Here is a 20,559-nt window from a genome sequence, read left to right as displayed (position 1 = left end):
CCGCCAAAAGTGGGGGCCGTGGCCGGAGGGGGCGGGCAACTCCACTAAGCTGGAGTGCCCTGCTGGGCTGTGACAAAGGGGTGAGCCTTTGAGGCTCACCGCCAGGTGTTACAGCTCCTGCCTGGGGGAGGTGTTAGCATCTCCACCCAGTGCAGGCTTTGTTACTGACCTCAGAGTGACAAAGGCACTCTCCTCATGGGGCCAGCAACATGTCTCTAGTGTGGCAGGCTGCTGGAACCAGTCAGCCTACACAGATAGTCGGTTAAGTTTCAGGGGGCACCTCTAAGGTGCCCTCTGTGGTGTATTTTACAATAAAATGTACACTGGCATCAGTGTGCATTTATTGTGCTGAGAAGTTTGATACCAAACTTCCCAGTTTTCAGTGTAGCCATTATGGTGCTGTGGAGTTCGTGTAAAACAGACTCCCAGACCATATACTCTTATGGCTACCCTGCACTTACAATGTCTAAGGTTTTGCTTAGACACAGTAGGGGCACAGTGCTCATGCACTGGTACCCTCACCTATGGTATAGTGCACCCTGCCTTAGGGCTGTAAGGCCTGCTAGAGGGGTGTCTTACCTATACTGCATAGGCAGTGAGAGGCTGGCATGGCACCCTGAGGGGAGTGCCATGTCGACTTACTCATTTTGTTCTCACTAGCACACACAAGCTGGTAAGCATTGTGTCTGTGCTGAGTGAGGGGTCTCTAGGGTGGCATAATAAATGCTGCAGCCCTTAGAGACCTTCCCTGGCATCAGGGCCCTTGGTACCAGAGGTACCAGTTACAAGGGACTTATCTGGATGCCAGGGTGTGCCAATTGTGGAATCAAAAGTACAGGTTAGAGAAAGAACACTGGTGCTGGGGCCTGGTTAGCAGGCCTCAGCACACTTTCAATTCAAAACATAGCATCAGCAAAGGCAAAGGATACTACTGCCAGCCTTTTTCCAGGAGCCCAAGACACAAGCAGGGAGAGATCCCTCCACACTCTTGCTGTCTGAAGGGCCTTAATGTACTACTTACAGGATACAAAAGCTTTTTGCAATGGAAGCCAGCTTTTCGTGTAATTTGTTGAAGCAAACAAGGGCTCCCGAGTATCCAAAGCAACTGTCAATAGATGGATTGTCAATATCGTCCAAATCTGTTACGAAAAAGCAGGGAAGCAACTACCAAGCCCAGAGCGCACTCAACCAGAAAGAAAGGCGCCACACCGGCCTACCTGGCAAATGTACCAAAATGTACCAATCTAGGAGATGTGTCGTAGCGACATGGGCAACCCCACGCACCTTCACAAAACACTACTGAGTGAACATGCAAATTAACAAAGAAGCACAAGTAGGGCAGAAGGTACTACAAAATCAATTTACCAACTCATCCACATCCAACCACAGCTAGCCCAAGGGATGGGATACCGCTGTATATCCAAAGGCACAGCATTTGAATCCATAAAAGCGTGCTGCAAAACAGAATGGTTTCTTACCTGTAGAAGTAATTTTGCAACTTGAAGAGTTATCTGGATTCACATGACACCCACCCACCTCTGCAAGAAATGGGATAAGAAGCAAACAGGTGGGAGAAGAAGAAACAAAAAAAAGGAAACGGAGGAGTAAGAAGAAAAAGGAACATGAATATGTAAGCCACACACATGAACTTCTGGAGCGCTGTCTGTCACAGAAACGACGGACTCAGCACCGAATGGTGCAACCCCACCCCCTCACACCTCCCTTTCCCTCCCTACCAAAAAGACTAAAATAGGACACAGCTCTCCGGACCCAACCACTAGATAGCAGAATAATGCACAGCATGTGAATCCAAAAAACTCTTCCAGCTGCAAAACTATTTATACAGATGATAAACCATTTAGTTCCTCGTTCCAACTCAAAATTTTTACTAAGATTGGTTGAAATGAAACTACAATGCAATCTGTTGAATTGCCAGTTTTTTCCCCTCAGCCAAACTCTGTTGTGGAAAGAGCTCTTCACACACTGGATGTTAAACTATTCGTCCCCTTTTCACCACTGCAGAAAGGCAACCCTATATCCTAAACAGGCATAGCCAGGTGGATAGTAAAATGCATCCAAACTTGCTGTGCTAAGGCCTAAAGACGTTTACCTGTTACTCCCAGAGCACACTACTTGCAAAAAGGAAGCAATCATGACCTTTTTAGGAAATATTCCCATAGCTGACATATGTAAGCCAGCTACATAGACTGCACCGCACATTCACCAAGCATTATTGTGTGCATGTATTACCAAGCCAGCGTGGGACAAGCAGTGCTACGTACCCTTTTTCAAACCACTGCAACACTCGCAGGTTAACCACTGTTTTTAAAGAGGGACTACTTTACAGTCTATGCAGAGCATGTTTCTTACCCATGCAGTCAAATTGAATTTGTTACCCAGTAAAGATCTGTTCATGGCGTGTAGTGCTGTAAATTCGCATGCACCCACCCTCCTCATCTGACACCTGTGGCTGTTGCAGTTCCTTACATTTACTATTTACACTTTATATACATTTAGAATAGTCATCACGTCACTTATACCTACTTGACACTCTTGTCTCACCCGCGGAAAAACAATCTAACAATGGAGTTCATGCCTATGTGCATTATCACCAAGAGGAGTCAACGGATCTCGTGACTCAAGCCTTCCATGAAGAAAAACAAGTTGCACTACTCCAGACCCAACACTGGACAGCTGGAGTATACAGAGCATCACCAGGTAAGTAACAAATTTAGTTCCAGTGGCTCAGTATCAGGGGCTTTCTTCGACCTGTTCTAGATCTCGGAGGGAACTACAAATACTTGCTGTGGTGGCTGATGAGCTGTACTTGCCTCAGCAGCAGCCCCCTCCCACTGCTCCCACCGGAGCTGACTTTAGTGACAGATGTCACTCCTGGGCTGGGGTGGCCAACTGGGAGAGGTAATCAGCAGACCCTGGTCTCTGGTGGAGTCTGGGCTTCATATCCACTTAACTGAGCTGTCCGGTTCGCATTGAAATACCTTTGTCTTCTATCAAGGAAAGGCTGGTGCAGGTGTTCACAGAGAAAACTGCCACCATGTGAAACTGCAACAGACAGGTTGGTGTGCGGTCGTGGGCCCTTGAAGAGGCCCTGTGCCTCTGGACATGACTGGGATGTCAGGACATTTCCCTGGTAATTTAACAAGACAGGCTGGCTGCACTCCAGGGCAGATTAACTTGGCTATCGATGCCTATTGGATCACAAATGGCGTTTCCTTTCGGAGGTGGTGCAAGGTCTCTTACAGGATTCGGGGGAGGCTTGGTTAGATCTGTTAACAACTGCCAAGAACGCACAATGTCAGCATTTCTGGGTTTGGGAGCTTCCAAGGTGGCTGACGTTGAGAGCTGATTTTTGTCTTGAGTGGAGCTTAGGCCTTCCGTACACCTTTTTGCCCATACCACTCCTGTCCAGAGTTCTCACGGTCAGGAGCAATTGGGCCCACGCCATTCTTGTGGCTCCAGATTAGACACAGAGTATGGAATCCTGAACTCCTGAGTATGAGCATCAGTCCTCCAATCAGGCTGCCCCTTCATGAGGTTCTTCTGTTGCAGCAACAGGGCAGGGCCTCGCACCCCCCAACCTATGTACCCTCCACCCTCATGCATGCAGATAGAAGGGCAACAGTTGACAGCTTTAAACTTTCTTGCCGAAGTCTGTAAAGTTATTATGCCAGGCAAGTGTGTGTACAAGTTTGTGACGGTGCACATCCAAGAACACCCCTCTCCCAAGTTTTTTTACTGTTCTTTCTCTGTTTCTGCAGGGCTCTGCTCTGGGTACTGTTAAAGGTTATTTGTCGTCCATCTTGGCTTTTTTGCAGTTGCCGTAACAACTTTCTTAAGTTTTCTTAACTGACTTCAACATCAGTTCCCTCCCAACACCATTTATCATGCCCCAGTGGGATCTCATCTTGGCCTTAACATTTCTCATGTATGCTCCCTTCTAGCCCCGGCTCAATTTCCCAGTTTAACAACTCTCAATCAAAATTCTTGTTCTAGTGGCCATAACATCAGCCTGGATGGTCCGCAAACGTTTTCTTACACCCCCATTACACAACCTCCTATTCAGACAAACTGGTTCTGACAACCAGTGCTTCCTTCCTATGGAAAGTTGTGATACCTTTTCATGTTGCATGTCTTCTTCGCTCTTTCTCACTCTTTAAGAGACAAGGAGAGGCTCCATCTCCTGGACACAAGTTTTGTAATTTTACCTTGATGGTACCAAAGAGTTCTGGGTGGACGAACAACTGTTGGTTAAGAATGTCAGGTGAATAATGGAAATGCTGTGCAATAATGAAGCATCTCCCTATGGCTAGTGCTCTGCATAAAAATGTATTGCACTGGCTGTGGTCACTGCGCTAGCTCATGAAGCCCCTATTCTGGACATCTGAGCGGCAGCAACGTAGGGATTATGGCACACATTCACCTAACATTACTGTCCGGACAGTCATGTCTGTCTTGTTGGGCATTTTGCCCGTTTGGTCTTAATGAACTTTTTGGTCCAATCTGTTGGCAGACCCACCCCTGTGGAGTTATTGTTTAGGTATCTATTCTAAGGCAAGGAATCTATGGCTAGAAGTCTTAACACATGAACAGTTTACTTACCTTCACGACCACCTTATCTGGTCAAGACTAGCTGCAGATTCCTCACTGACTCGTCCCATCCTTCCTGTTATGAGAGCTGATTTCACTGATTACCCTTCTGAAGCCCCTAGTATTGCACACCAGAGCATCAGCTTTTGTAGGGTGGAAAGCTGCAAACACTGATTTAAGTGTGCAGGTGTGATGCCTATATAGACACCACACTCATCACATCCTGCGTGGCTGACGCAGAGCCGAACAATGACACCTACCAGCAGGTAGGGGTACTGCTCAAAAATGTCCACATCCAGCCTGACACCAAGGGATAATTTGTTTCTACCAGATAAGGCGTTACTGAATGTGAGTAACTTGTTCATTTTTACCAGAGGATTTCTAGGTTGAATTGGAAGAGTATTCAGATAGCATCACAATCTGTGTAAGCTTAATTACAGAAAAAAGAATGCATAGTTTCTGCTCATTAACCTCTAACTGCCTTGGGACCTGATTTAGCCCAGTAATCTCTGGCTGCCTTGGGAGCTGAGGAAATTATAACACACTGAGGAAATTATAACACACCGTTAGTGGAAAAACAAAATTTGAAATAGGACGTGAGTCATTGTGGTCTACATCATTGGGAAGTCAAGCTGACTTCTGTGGTTGGCGGAAAAAATATATATTTTTTTGACAAACATATTTTTCTTGACCTAGTCTTTAGGTGGGTGAAGATTGCACCAAATGCAAAACTAGTTATCGGTCTTTAGAACTGTAGTTCATTCTTGAATCGGAACCTGCTTAACTGCTGCCTGTTTCTTATAAAGGAGTTTATGGTTGTCTGAAGTTTTTAAACTCTTTGCCCCCTAACTTTTCCACCTCCCACAGATGAAACGTGCTGCATATTTTGGTCGACCTCAGCTGTGGATGAACTAAAACCTAATTATACATTTCAAATAACTTTTTTCTTGATGTGATTTAAGGCTTCAATTTTCTTTTTTTTAAGCCGGTGTACAGACTAAGTTATTATTTTCTGTATATTGTGGTAAATGTTGTTCTAAAAATGGGAAAATATGATCTGTTTTTATGGAAGGCATCCCTTTAACAACGTAACATTATTGCAATCTTAGTTATCCACCATGTGTAGTCTCTCTGAATGCAAAAGCATCAAGTCCACCTCTCTGCAGCCCGGAATGAATGCTTTGAGTCTCCAACTGCTTAATAGACTCTGCTGTATGTAGTTTTTGCTTTTTCCATCGTAGCACCATTATATTCTTTATTTTTTCAAAGTTTAAAGCATTTCTGGAATGGTATTAGCAAAATTTACTTCATCGTTGATGTTTTCAAGTCCTACAAGGTTGCGTCCTTAAATTATTCTTCACTGGACCTTGATATTTAAAACATTCTATGATCTCTTATGTCTAGCAAACATAGAATTGTTTGATTTCAGAAAATACTTGTAATAGAGATCTAAGGTTTCAATAACCATGCATACATAGGGAAGTGTGTTCTTCTGGTTCTAGTATTTGAAGAAACCTGATATTCAAAGACAGTTTCTTTGTGACAGGGCGAGGCATAAACCTTTTTGCATTCAAATATGCTGTTGCTGTTTTATCTTTTGTAGGAACAGAGCTAGCTCTGATTTGTGACGGGACAGCTGGGCCATTAACGATGCTGTCTGTTTCTTAAATGTTATTTCTGAATTCATGATTCACTGTTCTTTATTTTTAGTCAGTGGTGGATGATTGGATAGAGTCGTACAAACATGAGAGAGATGTAGCACTTCTGGATCTCATAAACTTCTTCATTCAATGTTCCGGTTGTAAAGGTGAGATGTAATCTTTATTTTAAATATCAATGTTAACAGCACACAAGGTGATTGGGTTTGTTGTCAGAAACAAGGGCAATAGCTGTGATCCTAATGATGGACAATGAATTAATGGATGACTTAACTCCATTCAAAAACTTGGGTTGTCAACATGTGTGTACCAGTTTTTGCACATTACTCTGGGTCCTTGTAATGGGCTATTTCTCATATGGCTAATTTTGTGCTAAGTATTGTTAGAGAAAAAATATAATAAACATATATGCTTCAATATCAGATGAGGTGTTCTCAAAGAATTTTTATTGTACCTATTGTTGCTGCCCATGGATGCCCCTTTGATGATACATAGACCAGATTCCACATACTGCCTAAATGGCTGGGAAAGCCTTTTAGAAGATGTTGGATAAGGAGTATCAGAATGCAGAGCATTATCACAGCTCTTAAGTTATTGTTATGGTTTAATTGTTTGATATCATATAGACCACAATCGGATTCTCCTTCACACTTGACATGAAAGAGAAATCACATGAGCAGGACTATTCCTATAGCTTCTCTAATTTTTTAAAGGATATAGCTGCACTCTGTCATCTAGATTTGTCAAGAAAATACTTCTTAATGCATGTTTAGCAGTTATGGTATGTACAGTGCACTTCCATGCTTACGTCATCTTCACTATTTTGATGTTCAGAAGTACCATTCTATTCAAAACCCACTTTCTAATTGTAGGAACTTGACAGTTCTGTGGACATAGCTAGGTTTTATTGCTTTTTAAATTTAACATGATGATATTCCATCAATGGGTTTGATAGGATATTCCAGACCTATGTTACTGAAAAAACTTGGGTGTGTAGGTGGGGTAATTTTCTGGCTTGTGCTTGATGATTAATAGAGTAAGTGGACCATTGGAATCGACCAGAGGAAAAGTGTATTTAGTCATGAGTTTAAAAAAAAAAAAAAAAAAACTATATCAAAGGCTGCCTTGGTATCACCGGAGTGCTTTAGCTTCAGTAATACTAATGTCAGCAGGATTAACACAAATTTACAGATTGATTGTTCAGAAAGACCAAGATAAATTACATTACTCTAATTGCAGGCTGGTAAAAACAAGTATTTACAGCTGCAGTTTGTGTTTTTTGTCACTGTTCATAGTGTAGGGATCTGATGCAGACTGAGACTCTTGATAAGTCGGCCCTCGGAAAGGTTTTGTGAACATCTTGCTGAAATTCCTAGGAAGACTAATGCCAGGCAGAATCATGTACCGGATGATTTAAAAATGAGTTTGCATTTTGTCTCCATTCCAAAGTTCGATTGAAATGAGACCGTGGCAGTCTGTATGCTCCTTTTTTTTTTTTTTATATAATTGAAGTCATTTTTGTCTACTTGCTTACTCTATCCCTGACTTTGGACAATTTTGTACTAGACCTGTCCTCATTCAAGTTTCTCTCACAAGAATCCCTCCTGTTACAATTCTGAAAGTGGCCATCTCGGATGAGAGCCACGAGTTTCAACATCAAGAATCAAACTAGACATAAAAGAGAAGGGGGTGAGTTAATTATATTCATGTTCAGAAGTTTCATTACTTTGAAGAGGACATCAAACTTTATACATTTAGCGTGAACACTACTGATTGTATTATCCTCATGCAGGTCTGCATTCCAGACCTCCTTCAGTCCTGTTGGATTGGCAAGTTACTACAAAGCCTTTCCTGCCATTTGGCCATTATTGACTGTAGCAAAATGAGCTTTGCCCATTTCATTTGCCTGGATTTTTCATTTTTGATCACCTGGTTTTGGATGTTTTACTGTGGGTGTGAGCCCCACAACTGGTGTCATACCCTCAGAAATGACCCAGAAACAGACTTGGACACATTAACTGTTGTTGCTTGCCTTTTAAGGTAAGGCTACTGTGGCGCAGCAAAGGAAGGGGCACTTGGCTACTTTTGCATGAACATGTGTGCACATGTGTGAGGGCTGCACGGGTGCCACTACACTCCTGCTCGGCTTGGTAGCTGGTCACAGGTAGCCTGGTGCAGGGGGACTTGGCAGGGTTAGATATTGAACAACAGTAATTGACCTGGGAGGGCCGTATAATATTGGGATGCTCACGGGAAAGTCAGCATGGTTTACTGTTTTGTTTGCAGTGAGAACTTATTATACAAATAGAGGGGAATCTACCTTAGAGCGCGATCTTGCTTCCGTTTGGCCAGCAAGATATCAAACTAGGGTGAAAAGTGTGTGACCAGTCAAATTATGCAAGCCTCAAATATATATGTACGCTTTATTGGTCATCTAGGATTGTCCTATTTCTCTAGCTCAGCTCATGATCAGAACCTATGCCTTTTGTCTTGTTGATGGGTCAGGTTAATTACATTGCTCTACAGCTGAAGAAACGAAGGCCTCCTCTGAAAAAGAGAGCAATTAACTGCTCTATTCTGTGAGGAAGGCGTGGAGAAGAAAATCTACATAGTTTAATTAGCCATCACACTGTGTATCAGGGTTAGGACAGCCCAGGCCCGCTGAAAAATGGGGGGAGCCCAGCCATCGGGGGCCAAAACAGGGAGTGGGGTGGGAGCTCGTCTTAAGTTTTGGTGGGAAAGCCCCTGGTGGTCCTAGCAGTGATGTCAACGTGATGGAGAGCAGAGGCCCCCCAGAGGTGTTGTGACAAGTGACTTCTGAATGGTTCCATCTTGAATTGTCCCTGCATGCTATGTGTAGGAAGTTGGCTCTGTATGCACTATTTCAAAGTAAGGAATAGTATGCACAGAGTCCAAGGGTTCCCCTTAGAGGTAAGATAGTGGCAAAAAGAGATAATACTAATGCTCTATTTTGTGGTAGTGTGGTCGAGCAGTAGGCTTATCAAAAGAGTAGTGTTAAGCATTTGTTGTACATACACACAGGCAATAAATGAGGAACACACACTCAGAGACAATTCCAAGCCAATAGGTTTTTGTATAGAAAAATATATTTTCTTAGTTTATTTTAAGAACCACAGGTTCAAATTCTACATGTAATATCTCATTTGAAAGGTATTGCTGGTAAGTACTTTAGGAACTTTGAATAATCACAATAGCATATATACTTTTTTTAAAGTGGACACTTGGTGCAATTTTCACAGTTCCTGGGGGAGGTAAGTTAGTTAGTTCTTGCAGGTAAGTAAACCACCTACGGGGTTCAAATTGGGGTCCAAGGTAGCCCACCGTTGGGGGTTCAGAGCAACCCCAAAGTTATCCCACCAGCAGCTCAGGGCCGGTCAGGTGCAAAGGTCAAAGAGGTGCCCAAAACACATAGGCTATAATGGAGAGAAGGGGGTGCCCCGGTTCCAGTCTGCCAGCAGGTAAGTACTCGCGTCTTCGGAGGGCAGACCAGGGGGGTTTTGTAGGGCACCGGGGGGGACACAAAGTAGCACAGAAAGTACACCCTCAGCAGCGCGGGGGCGGCCGGGTGCAGTGTGCAAACACGTGTCGGGTTTCCTTCAGGTTTCAATGGGAGACCAAGGGGTCTCTTCAGCGATGCAGGCCGGCAAGGGGGGGGCTCCTCGGGTAGCCACCACCTGGGCAAGGGAGAGGGCCTCCTGGGGGTCACTCCTGCACAGAAGTTCCGTTTCTTTAGGGGCTGGGGGCTGCGGGTGCAGGGTCTTTTCCAGCCGTCGGGAAATGGAGTTCAGACAGTCGCGGTCAGGGGGAGCCTGGGGATTCCCTCTGCAGGCGTCGCTGTGGGGGCTCAGGGGGGACAACTTTGGTTACTCACAGTCGTAGAGTCGCCGGAGGGTCCTCCCTGAGTTGGTTGTTCTCCACCAGTCGAGTCGGGGTCGCCGGGTGCAGTGTTGCAAGTCTCACGCTGCTTGCGGGGAGTTGCAGGGGTCTTTAAATCTGCTCCTTGTAACAAAGTTGCAGTTCTTTTGGAGCAGGGCCGCTGTCCTCGGGAGTTTCTTGTCTTTTTCGAAGCAGGGCAGTCCTCAGAGGATTCAGAGGTCGCTGGTCCCTTGGAAAGCGTCGCTGGAGCAGGTTTCTTTGGAAGGCAGGAGACAGGCCGGTAAGTCTGGGGCCAAGGCAGTTGGTGTCTTCTGTTCTTCCTCTGCAGGGGTTTGTCAGCTCGGCAGTCCTTCTTCTTGTAGTTGCAGGAATCTAATTTCTAGGTTCAGGGAGAGCCCTTAAATACTAAAGTTCGATGGCATCTGTCGCTGTAGATACGCATGTTCTGCAATAGCTCGCCATCTGGTGTTGGGCCGGAGTGTTACAAGTTGTTTTTCTTCGAAGAAGTCTTTCGAGTCACGGGACCGAGTGACTCCTCCTTTTGTCTCCATTGCGCATGGGCGTCGACTCCATCTTCGATTGTTTTTTTTCCGCCATCGGGTTCGGACGTGTTCCTGTCGCTCCGAGTTTCGGAACAGAAAAAATAGTTAATTTCGGAAGATTTTCGTCGGTATTGTTGCGTTCGGGATCGGCGTACTTAGATTCAACACCGCATCGAAGATCGAAGAGCTCCGGTGCCCTTCGGGGTAGTTTTTCGATCCTCCGTCGGGGCCTGGTCGGCCCGACTGCGTGCTGAAGAACGCCGATGGAACGGACCCCGTTCCGTTTCTGCCCCAAATGCCACAATAAATACCCCTACACAGACCAACACTTGGTCTGCAACCTGTGCCTGTCACCTGAGCACAGCGAAGACACCTGCGAGGCCTGTCGTGCGTTCCGGTCCCGAAAAACACTCCGAGACCGTCGAGCCAGAAGACTTCAAATGGCGTCCGCACCGACAGCCCGACGGGAGTTCGAGGAACAGGAAGAGGAAGGTACCTTCTCGATCCAAGACTCAGACTCCGAAGGATTCGACGATACACAAACCGTGAGTAAGACGTCGAAAACCACACAAAGAAACATTTACAAGGCCCAGGGGACGCCACTGCCACCAGGCCATGGCTCAACCCATAAAATCGGTGACCGACCGTCGGCACCGAAAAAGGCCCAAACAGTGCCGAGATCGTCCGACTCCGGTCGAGACACCGGCACGCAGCCTTCTCGGGACCGAGAAAGTGCTGGAGACAAGCCTCGACACCGAGATGCCGGTGTGGACACGGCTCGACGCCGAGACAGCGGCACCGAAACAGATCGACGCCGAGAGGTTTCGGCCCCGAAAAGGAAAAAAGTCACCTCGGAGCCGAAAAAACACGCAGACAAAGTTTCGATGCCGAAACAAACTGCAAGCGACCCAGCTTCAGGCTCTTATACAGAAGAGCACTCGCTAACCTCCCAAATGCAGAAGCATAGGTTTGAGGAAGAGCTACAAGCAACTGATGCGGACCATACGCAAAAGCGTATCTTCATTCAGCAGGGGACAGGAAAAATAAGCACCCTTCCCCCCATTAGGAGAAAGAGAAGGTTGGAGTTCCAGACGGAACAAGCACCACAACCAAAAGTGGTGAAAAGAGTTACACCACCACCCTCTCCTCCGCCCGTGATTAACGTTTCACCAGCACAAACGCCATCACACTCCCCAGCTCACACCACCATGAGCCAGGGTGACCAAGACCAGGACGCATGGGACCTATACGACGCCCCAGTGTCAGATAACAGCCCAGAGGCATACCCTACAAAACCATCTCCACCAGAAGACAGCACCGCGTACTCTCAGGTGGTGGCTAGAGCAGCACAATTTCACAACGTAAGCCTCCACTCAGAACAGGTCGAGGATGATTTCTTGTTCAACACACTCTCCTCCACCCACAGCTCCTACCAAAGCCTGCCTATGCTCCCTGGTATGCTCCGGCACGCAAAAGACATATTTAAGGACCCGGTCAAAAGTAGGGCAATCACACCAAGGGTGGAAAAAAAGTATAAGCCGCCTCCTACGGACCCGGCTTTCATCACAACACAGCTGCCACCAGACTCTGTTGTTGTAGGAGCAGCTAGGAAAAGGGCCAACTCTCACACATCTGGAGATGCACCACCCCCAGATAAAGAAAGCCGCAAGTTTGATGCAGCTGGTAAGAGAGTCGCAGCACAAGCTGCAAACCAGTGGCGCATCGCGAACTCCCAGGCACTACTTGCGCGCTATGACAGAGCCCACTGGGACGAGATGCAACATCTCATTGAACATCTGCCCAAAGACTTCCAAAATAGGGCAAAACAAGTGGTTGAGGAGGGACAGGCCATCTCCAACAACCAGATCCGCTCCTCCATGGACGCTGCAGATACAGCTGCACGGACAATTAATACATCTGTAACTATCAGAAGGCATGCATGGCTCCGAACGTCTGGATTTAAACCAGAGATTCAACAAGCAGTTCTCAATATGCCTTTTAATGAAAAAGAACTGTTCGGTCCAGAAGTGGACACAGCGATTGAGAAACTCAAAAAAGATACGGACACTGCCAAAGCCATGGGCGCACTCTACTCCCCGCAGAGCAGAGGGAATTACAGCTCATTCCGTAAAACGCCCTTTCGAGGGGGGTTTCGGGGTCAAAGCACACAAGCCAGCACCTCACAAGCCACACCGTCCAGTTACCAAGGACAGTATAGAGGAGGTTTTCGGGGACAATATAGAGGAGGGCAATTCCCTAGAAATAGAGGAAGATTCCAAAGCCCCAAAACCCCTACTACTAAACAGTGACTCACATGTCACTCACCCCCTCCACACAACACCAGTGGGGGGACGAATAGGTCATTATTACAGAGCATGGGAGAAAATCACTACAGACACTTGGGTTCTAGCAATTATCCAACATGGTTACTGCATAGAATTTCTACAGTTCCCTCCAAACATACCACCAAAAGCACAAAATTTAACAACACACCATTCCAATCTCCTAGAGATAGAAGTGCAGGCACTATTGCAAAAGAATGCAATCGAATTAGTGCCAAACACACAAATAAACACAGGAGTTTACTCACTGTACTTTCTGATACCAAAGAAGGACAAAACACTGAGACCAATCCTAGACCTCCGAGTAGTCAACACTTTCATCAAATCAGACCACTTCCACATGGTCACACTACAAGAAGTATTGCCATTGCTAAAGCTGCACGACTACATGGCAACTTTAGACCTCAAGGATGCTTATTTCCATATACCAATACACCCATCGCACAGGAAATACCTAAGGTTTGTATTCAAAGGAATACATTACCAATTCAAGGTACTGCCTTTCGGATTAACAACCGCACCAAGAGTCTTTACCAAATGTCTAGCGGTAGTCGCTGCACACATCAGAAGACAGCAAATACATGTGTTCCCATATCTAGACGACTGGCTAATCAAGGCCCATTCGTTAATAGAGTGCTCAAATCACACAAATCATATCATACAAACCCTCTTCAAACTAGGGTTCACCGTCAATTTCACAAAATCCAAAATTCTGCCACGCAAGGTACAACAATACCTGGGAGCCATAATAGACACATCAAAAGGAGTAGCCACTCCAAGTCCACAAAGAATTCAAAATTTCAACACCATCATACAACGCATGTATCCAACACAAAAGATACAAGCAAAGATGGTATTACAACTCCTAGGCATGATGTCATCATGCATAGCCATTGTCCCAAACGCAAGACTGCACATGAGGCCCTTACAACAATGCCTAGCATCACAGTGGTCTCAAGCACAGGGTCACCTTCTAGATCTGGTGTTAATAGACCGCCAAACTTACCTCTCGCTTCTGTGGTGGAACAACATAAATTTAAACAAGGGGCGGCCTTTCCAAGACCCAGTGCCACAATACGTAATAACAACAGATGCTTCCATGACAGGGTGGGGAGCACACCTCGATCAACACAGCATACAAGGACAATGGAACGTACATCAAACAAAACTGCATATCAATCACCTAGAACTTCTTGCAGTTTTTCAAGCACTAAAAGCTTTCCAACCAATAATAGTTCACAAATACATTCTCGTCAAAACAGACAACATGACAACAATGTATTATCTAAACAAGCAGGGAGGGACGCACTCCACGCAGTTAAGCCTGTTAGCACAAAAAATTTGGCATTGGGCAATTCACAACCAAATTCGCCTAATTGCACAGTTTATACCAGGGATACAAAATCAACTCGCAGACAATCTCTCTCGAGATCACCAACAGGTCCACGAATGGGAAATTCACCCCCAAATACTGAACACTTATTTCAAACTCTGGGGAACACCTCAGATAGACTTGTTTGCGACAAGGGAGAACGCAAAATGCCAAAACTTCGCATCCAGATACCCACACAAACAATCCCAAGGCAATGCCCTATGGATGAACTGGTCAGGGATATTTGCTTACGCTTTTCCTCCTCTCCCTCTCCTTCCTTACCTGGTAAACAAACTCAGTCAAAGCAAACTCAAACTCATATTGATAGCACCAACTTGGGCAAGGCAACCCTGGTACACAACGCTGCTAGACCTATCAGTGGTACCCTGCATCAAATTGCCCAACAGGCCAGATCTGTTGACACAGCACAACCAAAAGATCAGACACCCAGATCCAGCATCGCTGAATCTAGCAATCTGGCTCCTGAAATCCTAGAATTCGGGCACTTACAACTTACCCAAGAATGTATGGAAGTCATAAAACAAGCAAGAAGGCCATCCACCAGGCACTGCTATGCAAGTAAATGGAAGAGGTTTGTTTGCTACTGCCATATTAATCAAATACAACCATTACACACAACTCCAGAACATGTAGTGGGTTACTTGCTTCACTTACAAAAATCTAACCTAGCTTTCTCTTCCATTAAGATTCACCTTGCAGCAATATCTGCATACCTGCAGACTACCTATTCAACTTCCCTATATAAAATACCAGTCATTAAAGCATTCATGGAGGGCCTTAGGAGAATTATACCACCAAGAACACTACCTGTTCCTTCATGGAACCTAAATGTTGTCCTAACTAGACTTATGGGTCCACCTTTTGAACCCATGCACTCCTGCGACATACAGTTCCTAACCTGGAAGGTGGCATTTCTCATCGCCATTACTTCCCTGAGAAGAGTAAGCGAGATTCAGGCGTTTACTATACAGGAACCTTTTATACAACTACACAAAAATAAAGTCGTCCTAAGGACCAATCCTAAATTTTTGCCAAAGGTTATTTCACCGTTCCATCTAAATCAAACAGTGGAACTTCCGGTGTTCTTTCCACAGCCAGATACCGTAGCTGAAAGGGCACTACATACATTAGATGTCAAAAGAGCATTAATGTATTACATTGACAGAACAAAGAACATCAGAAAGACTAAACAACTCTTTATTGCATTTCAAAAACCTCATGCAGGAAACCCAATTTCAAAACAAGGTATAGCCAGATGGATAGTTAAATGCATCCAAATCTGCTACCTTAAAGCTAAACGACAGCTGCCCATTACACCAAGGGCACACTCAACCAGAAAGAAAGGTGCTACCATGGCCTTTCTAGGAAACATCCCAATGCAAGAAATATGTAAGGCAGCCACATGGTCTACGCCTCACACATTCACCAAGCACTACTGTGTAGACGTGTTATCCGCACAACAAGCCACAGTAGGTCAAGCTGTATTAAGGACATTATTTCAGACTACTTCCACTCCTACAGGTTGATCCACCGCTTTTGGGGAAATAACTGCTTACTAGTCTATTGCAGAACATGCGTATCTACAGCGACAGATGCCATCGAACTGAAAATGTCACTTACCCAGTGTACATCTGTTCGTGGCATCAGTCGCAGTAGATTCGCATGTGCCCACCCGCCTCCCCGGGAGCCTGTAGCAGTTTGGAAGTTACCTTCAATTATTTATATATGTATCATCTCAACCTTAAATAAGTGCATACTTAGTCACTCCATTGCATGGGCACTATTACTACAATTCAACTCCTACCTCACCCTCTGCGGGGAAAAACAATCGAAGATGGAGTCGACGCCCATGCGCAATGGAGACAAAAGGAGGAGTCACTCGGTCCCGTGACTCGAAAGACTTCTTCGAAGAAAAACAACTTGTAACACTCCGGCCCAACACCAGATGGCGAGCTATTGCAGAACATGCGAATCTACTGCGACTGATGCCACGAACAGATGTACACTGGGTAAGTGACATTTTCATTTAAGGGCGTGTTTAGGTCTGGGGGGTTAGTAGCCAATGGCTACTAGCCCTGAGGGTGAGTACACCCTCTTTGTGCCTCCTCCCAAGGGGAGGGGGTCACATCCCTAATCCTATTGGGGGAATCCTCCATCTGCAAGATGGAGGATTTCTAAAAGTTAGTCACTTCAGCTCAGGACACCTTAGGGGCTGTCCTGACTGGCCAGTGACTCCTCCTTGTTGCTTTCTTTGTTCCCTCCAGCCTTGCCGTCAAAAGTGGGGGCCGTGGCCGGAGGGGGCGGGCAACTCCACTAAGCTGGAGTGCCCTGCTGTGCTGTGACAAAGGGGTGAGCCTTTGAGGCTCACCGCCAGGTGTTACAGCTCCTGCCTGGGGGAGGTGTTAGCATCTCCACCCAGTGCAGGCTTTGTTACTGGCCTCAGAGTGACAAAGGCACTCTCCCCATGGGGCCAGCAACATGTCTCTAGTGTGGCAGGCTGCTGGAACCAGTCAGCCTACACAGATAGTCGGTTAGGTTTCAGGGGGCACCTCTAAGGTGCCCTCTGTGGTGTATTTTACAATAAAATGTACACTGGCTACCCTGCACTTACAATGTCTAAGGTTTTGCTTAGACACTGTAGGGGCACAGTGCTCATGCACTGGTACCCTCACCTATGGTATAGTGCACCCTGCCTTAGGGCTGTAAGGCCTGCTAGAGGGGTGTCTTACCTATACTGCATAGGCAGTGAGAGGCTGGCATGGCACCCTGAGGGGAGTGCCATGTCGACTTACTCATTTTGTTCTCACTAGCACACACAAGCTGGTAAGCAGTGTGTCTGTGCTGAGTGAGGGGTCTCCAGGGTGGCATAATACATGCTGCAGCCCTTAGAGACCTTCCCTGGCATCAGGGCCCTTGGTACCAGAGGTACCAGTTACAAGGGACTTATCTGGGTGCCAGGGTGTGCCAATTGTGGAATCAAAAGTACAGGTTAGGGAAAGAACACTGGTGCTGGGGCCTGGTTAGCATGCCTCAGCACTCTTTCAATTCAAAACATAGCATCAGCAAAGGCAAAAAGTCAGGGGGTAACCATGCCAAGGAGGCATTTCCTTACACAAGAGCAGAGGTGTGTAGGACCCAAAGTCTGGGCCCCTGGCAATATGAGGCATGAGGGAGTGCCCCCTCAACGGTGTCCTCCACCCCCCCATACCAGTGTCTTGAGAGACATGGGCAGTCACTACATCAAGAGTACATCCTGTCCGAATGGAGCGGGCAGGGAAGAAGCATGCTGCCAGCTCCTGCTCTGGCAGAGATGGATGCAGGTAGCCTGCAGGGGCAGCTGGGGGATGGGCGATGGGCTTCCTGACCTGGCCCCATCAAGGATACAAGGTTGGGATACCAGGGTAGGACCAGGTACCCCCAATAAAGAGGGGAAGCACCCCTGAAATAGGAATCTGCATGGTGGTAAAGAAATGAATCCGGAACTGCTTACTGTTAATTTAATCCTGCATGGGAGCACCTTGTAATGCCCTCCTGGGCTTGAAACTGATGAAGTTTCCAGCTGTTTGATATGGCCCTGGGATGGTAGGGGCCCGCTGACAAAGAGTAGGCGGGAGGCAGGAGTACCGCAGCTCCTGTCGAAGGAAAAAATTCTGACCCTAAGTTTCTAGAGTGAAAGAAATTACGAACCCAACACCCTGATTTATTTATTTATTTATTTATTTATTTATTTATTATTATTTTTTTTTTTAAACCATCAAAATAGAAGTACTTAGACTGGAACTTTTGTTCTGTAGCTGAAAAGCACAGCAGCCTGTATGGATTTGTCCTATGGCTGCATGTTTCTTTGCCTGAAGTCACTAGAGGAAGGCCACAGATAAATGTATATTCTATCATGTTACTGAACTGTGTTTTACAATACCGTAATTATTTATTTAGATTGGTTGCAGAGTAATGATGTTTGAGTGTCTGCAAGGCTTTATGATAAGTTATTGAGGATGAAAGATGGTTCTTGAAATCAGTGACAGTGATAGTTTATCATATGTGGTACTTGGTTTGTAAATGTGGCAATATTGGTAAAGCCAATAGGCCTTTTTGATTTCATGTGACATCCCCTTTATGATTATGCGCTACATTGGGTAGCGGATATTGTTTTTTTTTTTTTGAGCTGTGACCCTTTAGGGGGTCAAATGTAATGTCCTCAAAGGTATTTCCACCAGCCTTATAAATATTTATAAATCACAGCAGAGTACTTAGTGTGTAAAAAATAAATATATTTTTGCTTTTATAAAGAAAAAACATACACTGGGCAATAATTTGAGTGTTAATGTTATTCACCAATGAAAGGTGATTACTAGCCCGCACCACCTCGCCTGAGAAGGCCTTGGACTACTCTTCTTTTCAACCCTGATATTAAAGCACTACAATGGGGTACTTGGTTTCAACTGAGGTGGGTAACTGCTTACCCATTACTTGTGCTGGCCTCACAAAGAAAGGCCCAGTTCCTTATGTTTACAATATGCCTAAACCTTCTAGCTGTGGTGTCCATGTGACAAGCCGAGCATTGAAGCATGATACAGTACTTAATTTGATTATAAAAGACTCAAACCTCTATATGAACATAACAAAAACGAGGGACTTCAAGGGTCAGATCTGGATTAGAGAAGTTTGGTGAATGGGAAAATGTCATTGGTTTAGATAAAAGATCACCAGAGCCCCTCCCGCTTGCTTCACTTCCTGATATCTGCAACTTAATCTCAGAATTTGGTGGTACTGTATTGGGAAGAAAGCCCTATGCATGGCTTTCACAAGCTGTTGCACTCTTAAGTTTCACTGGGCAGCAATTTATTTCATGTGAAGCGACAATCTTGTAAACCTCTGGTTGTGCTTCATGTCATTTCGATTTTTGTCAACAACTGAGCTACTGTTTGAGGTTAAGCTGGACAGCCAAACTATACCGTCAAACTGGCAAATGCAGTTGCAACATAGAGTTGACTGTTGGATGATTTTACTGCAAGTGTTCAAACCGTTTTACCTCATTCCCATTGGTTTGAATCCTACTGACTCTTGCTAGAATATTTAATGTCTGTCTCTGAAACATGTGGTCTTTTATCTTCATCCTGTATGGTAATTTTCATATAGGATGTATGTTTCTGTGGCTCATGGGAAAACTGGTAAAAGGTGTAGTATTTTAGTGCCAGTGTTTGTGCTGAATTAGATGGTGCTCGCCTTCATGTTGAGCTTGTAATGTCCATTCCATCCTGCAGTTACATCCTTCATTTTCCCCTTATACATTCTGAAACAGATGCCCTCATCAGTGGGTGAAATTTCCAGCTCATTACATTTTTCGTCTCATTATAGAATTCTCCTACCTTGGTAAAACTATTAATAGTCTTCATTACCTATGTTATGTCTGTCTCCCAGGGCAGATGGAGGGGATAAAAGCCTCAGGACACAAGCCATACATATCACAGTAATACCTCAGAACTGGTTTGACTGTGTCTCTTACCTCAGAAACATGCAAAATCTTACTGTCACCAAGAGCAGGATGCTTCACCAGGATTGAAGGAGCACATGGACATTTGAATGTGGAAGTCCCTCTGTTGGCTTTGCAATTTCTCCTTAGTCACCGGGAGGTATTAATATGAAACTTTTTTGCTAGTAGTAGGTTTGTTATTTGAACAGATCAAAAGATTTGATGTTATAGAACACCCCTCTAACTTAAAACTATGGCAGGGTTTAAAAAAAATAAAGTTTCCTTATTCCTATTTTGCCAACATAAGACATTTCATGTTCAGGAACATGACCCCTTGTCTACCTACGTGCATGCCTCAATAGGATTCAGCTCCACACTAGGCAGGCAGAGCAATGCCTTGCGGGCCCCATACTAAAAAGGGGTGGTTCTTCTTTATGGGATGTTGTAAATGCCTGTGATCTGTAGTAATGTATCAGTGATAAGGGTGGGTTTCTTATGCAAAGAAACCTTATAAAGTATACAATTCACCAAGAATTCATACAGTAAATATTTATTTAATGGGGAATTCATGCTAGTGTTATAAAGTGTGTGGAGTGATTGAACCCTAATCTTTCGGTGGGCCCTCAAATAAGTTTTCATGTTTCAT

At 45.2% G+C, this 20,559-nt stretch overlaps 1 protein-coding gene across 4 annotated transcripts in view; it reads left to right on the top strand.

The window, feature by feature from the left end:
* The window catches only part of STAG2 (STAG2 cohesin complex component), a 987,179-nt gene that overhangs the window by 210,046 nt on the left and 756,574 nt on the right, over positions 1-20,559 (top strand). For all 4 annotated transcript variants that reach the window (XM_069211859.1, XM_069211886.1, XM_069211877.1 and 1 more), the window contains exon 6: positions 6,319-6,415. In XM_069211859.1, coding sequence (XP_069067960.1) covers positions 6,319-6,415 — 97 coding nt within the window. The remainder of the gene's footprint in view (positions 1-6,318; positions 6,416-20,559) is intronic.

This window comes from Pleurodeles waltl, chromosome 2_1, assembly GCF_031143425.1.
Source record: "Pleurodeles waltl isolate 20211129_DDA chromosome 2_1, aPleWal1.hap1.20221129, whole genome shotgun sequence".
In the NCBI taxonomy this organism is placed as follows: Eukaryota; Metazoa; Chordata; class Amphibia; order Caudata; family Salamandridae; genus Pleurodeles; species Pleurodeles waltl.
Note: the sequence above shows the minus strand (reverse complement) of the source record. Positions and strands in the feature narration are given on the sequence as shown.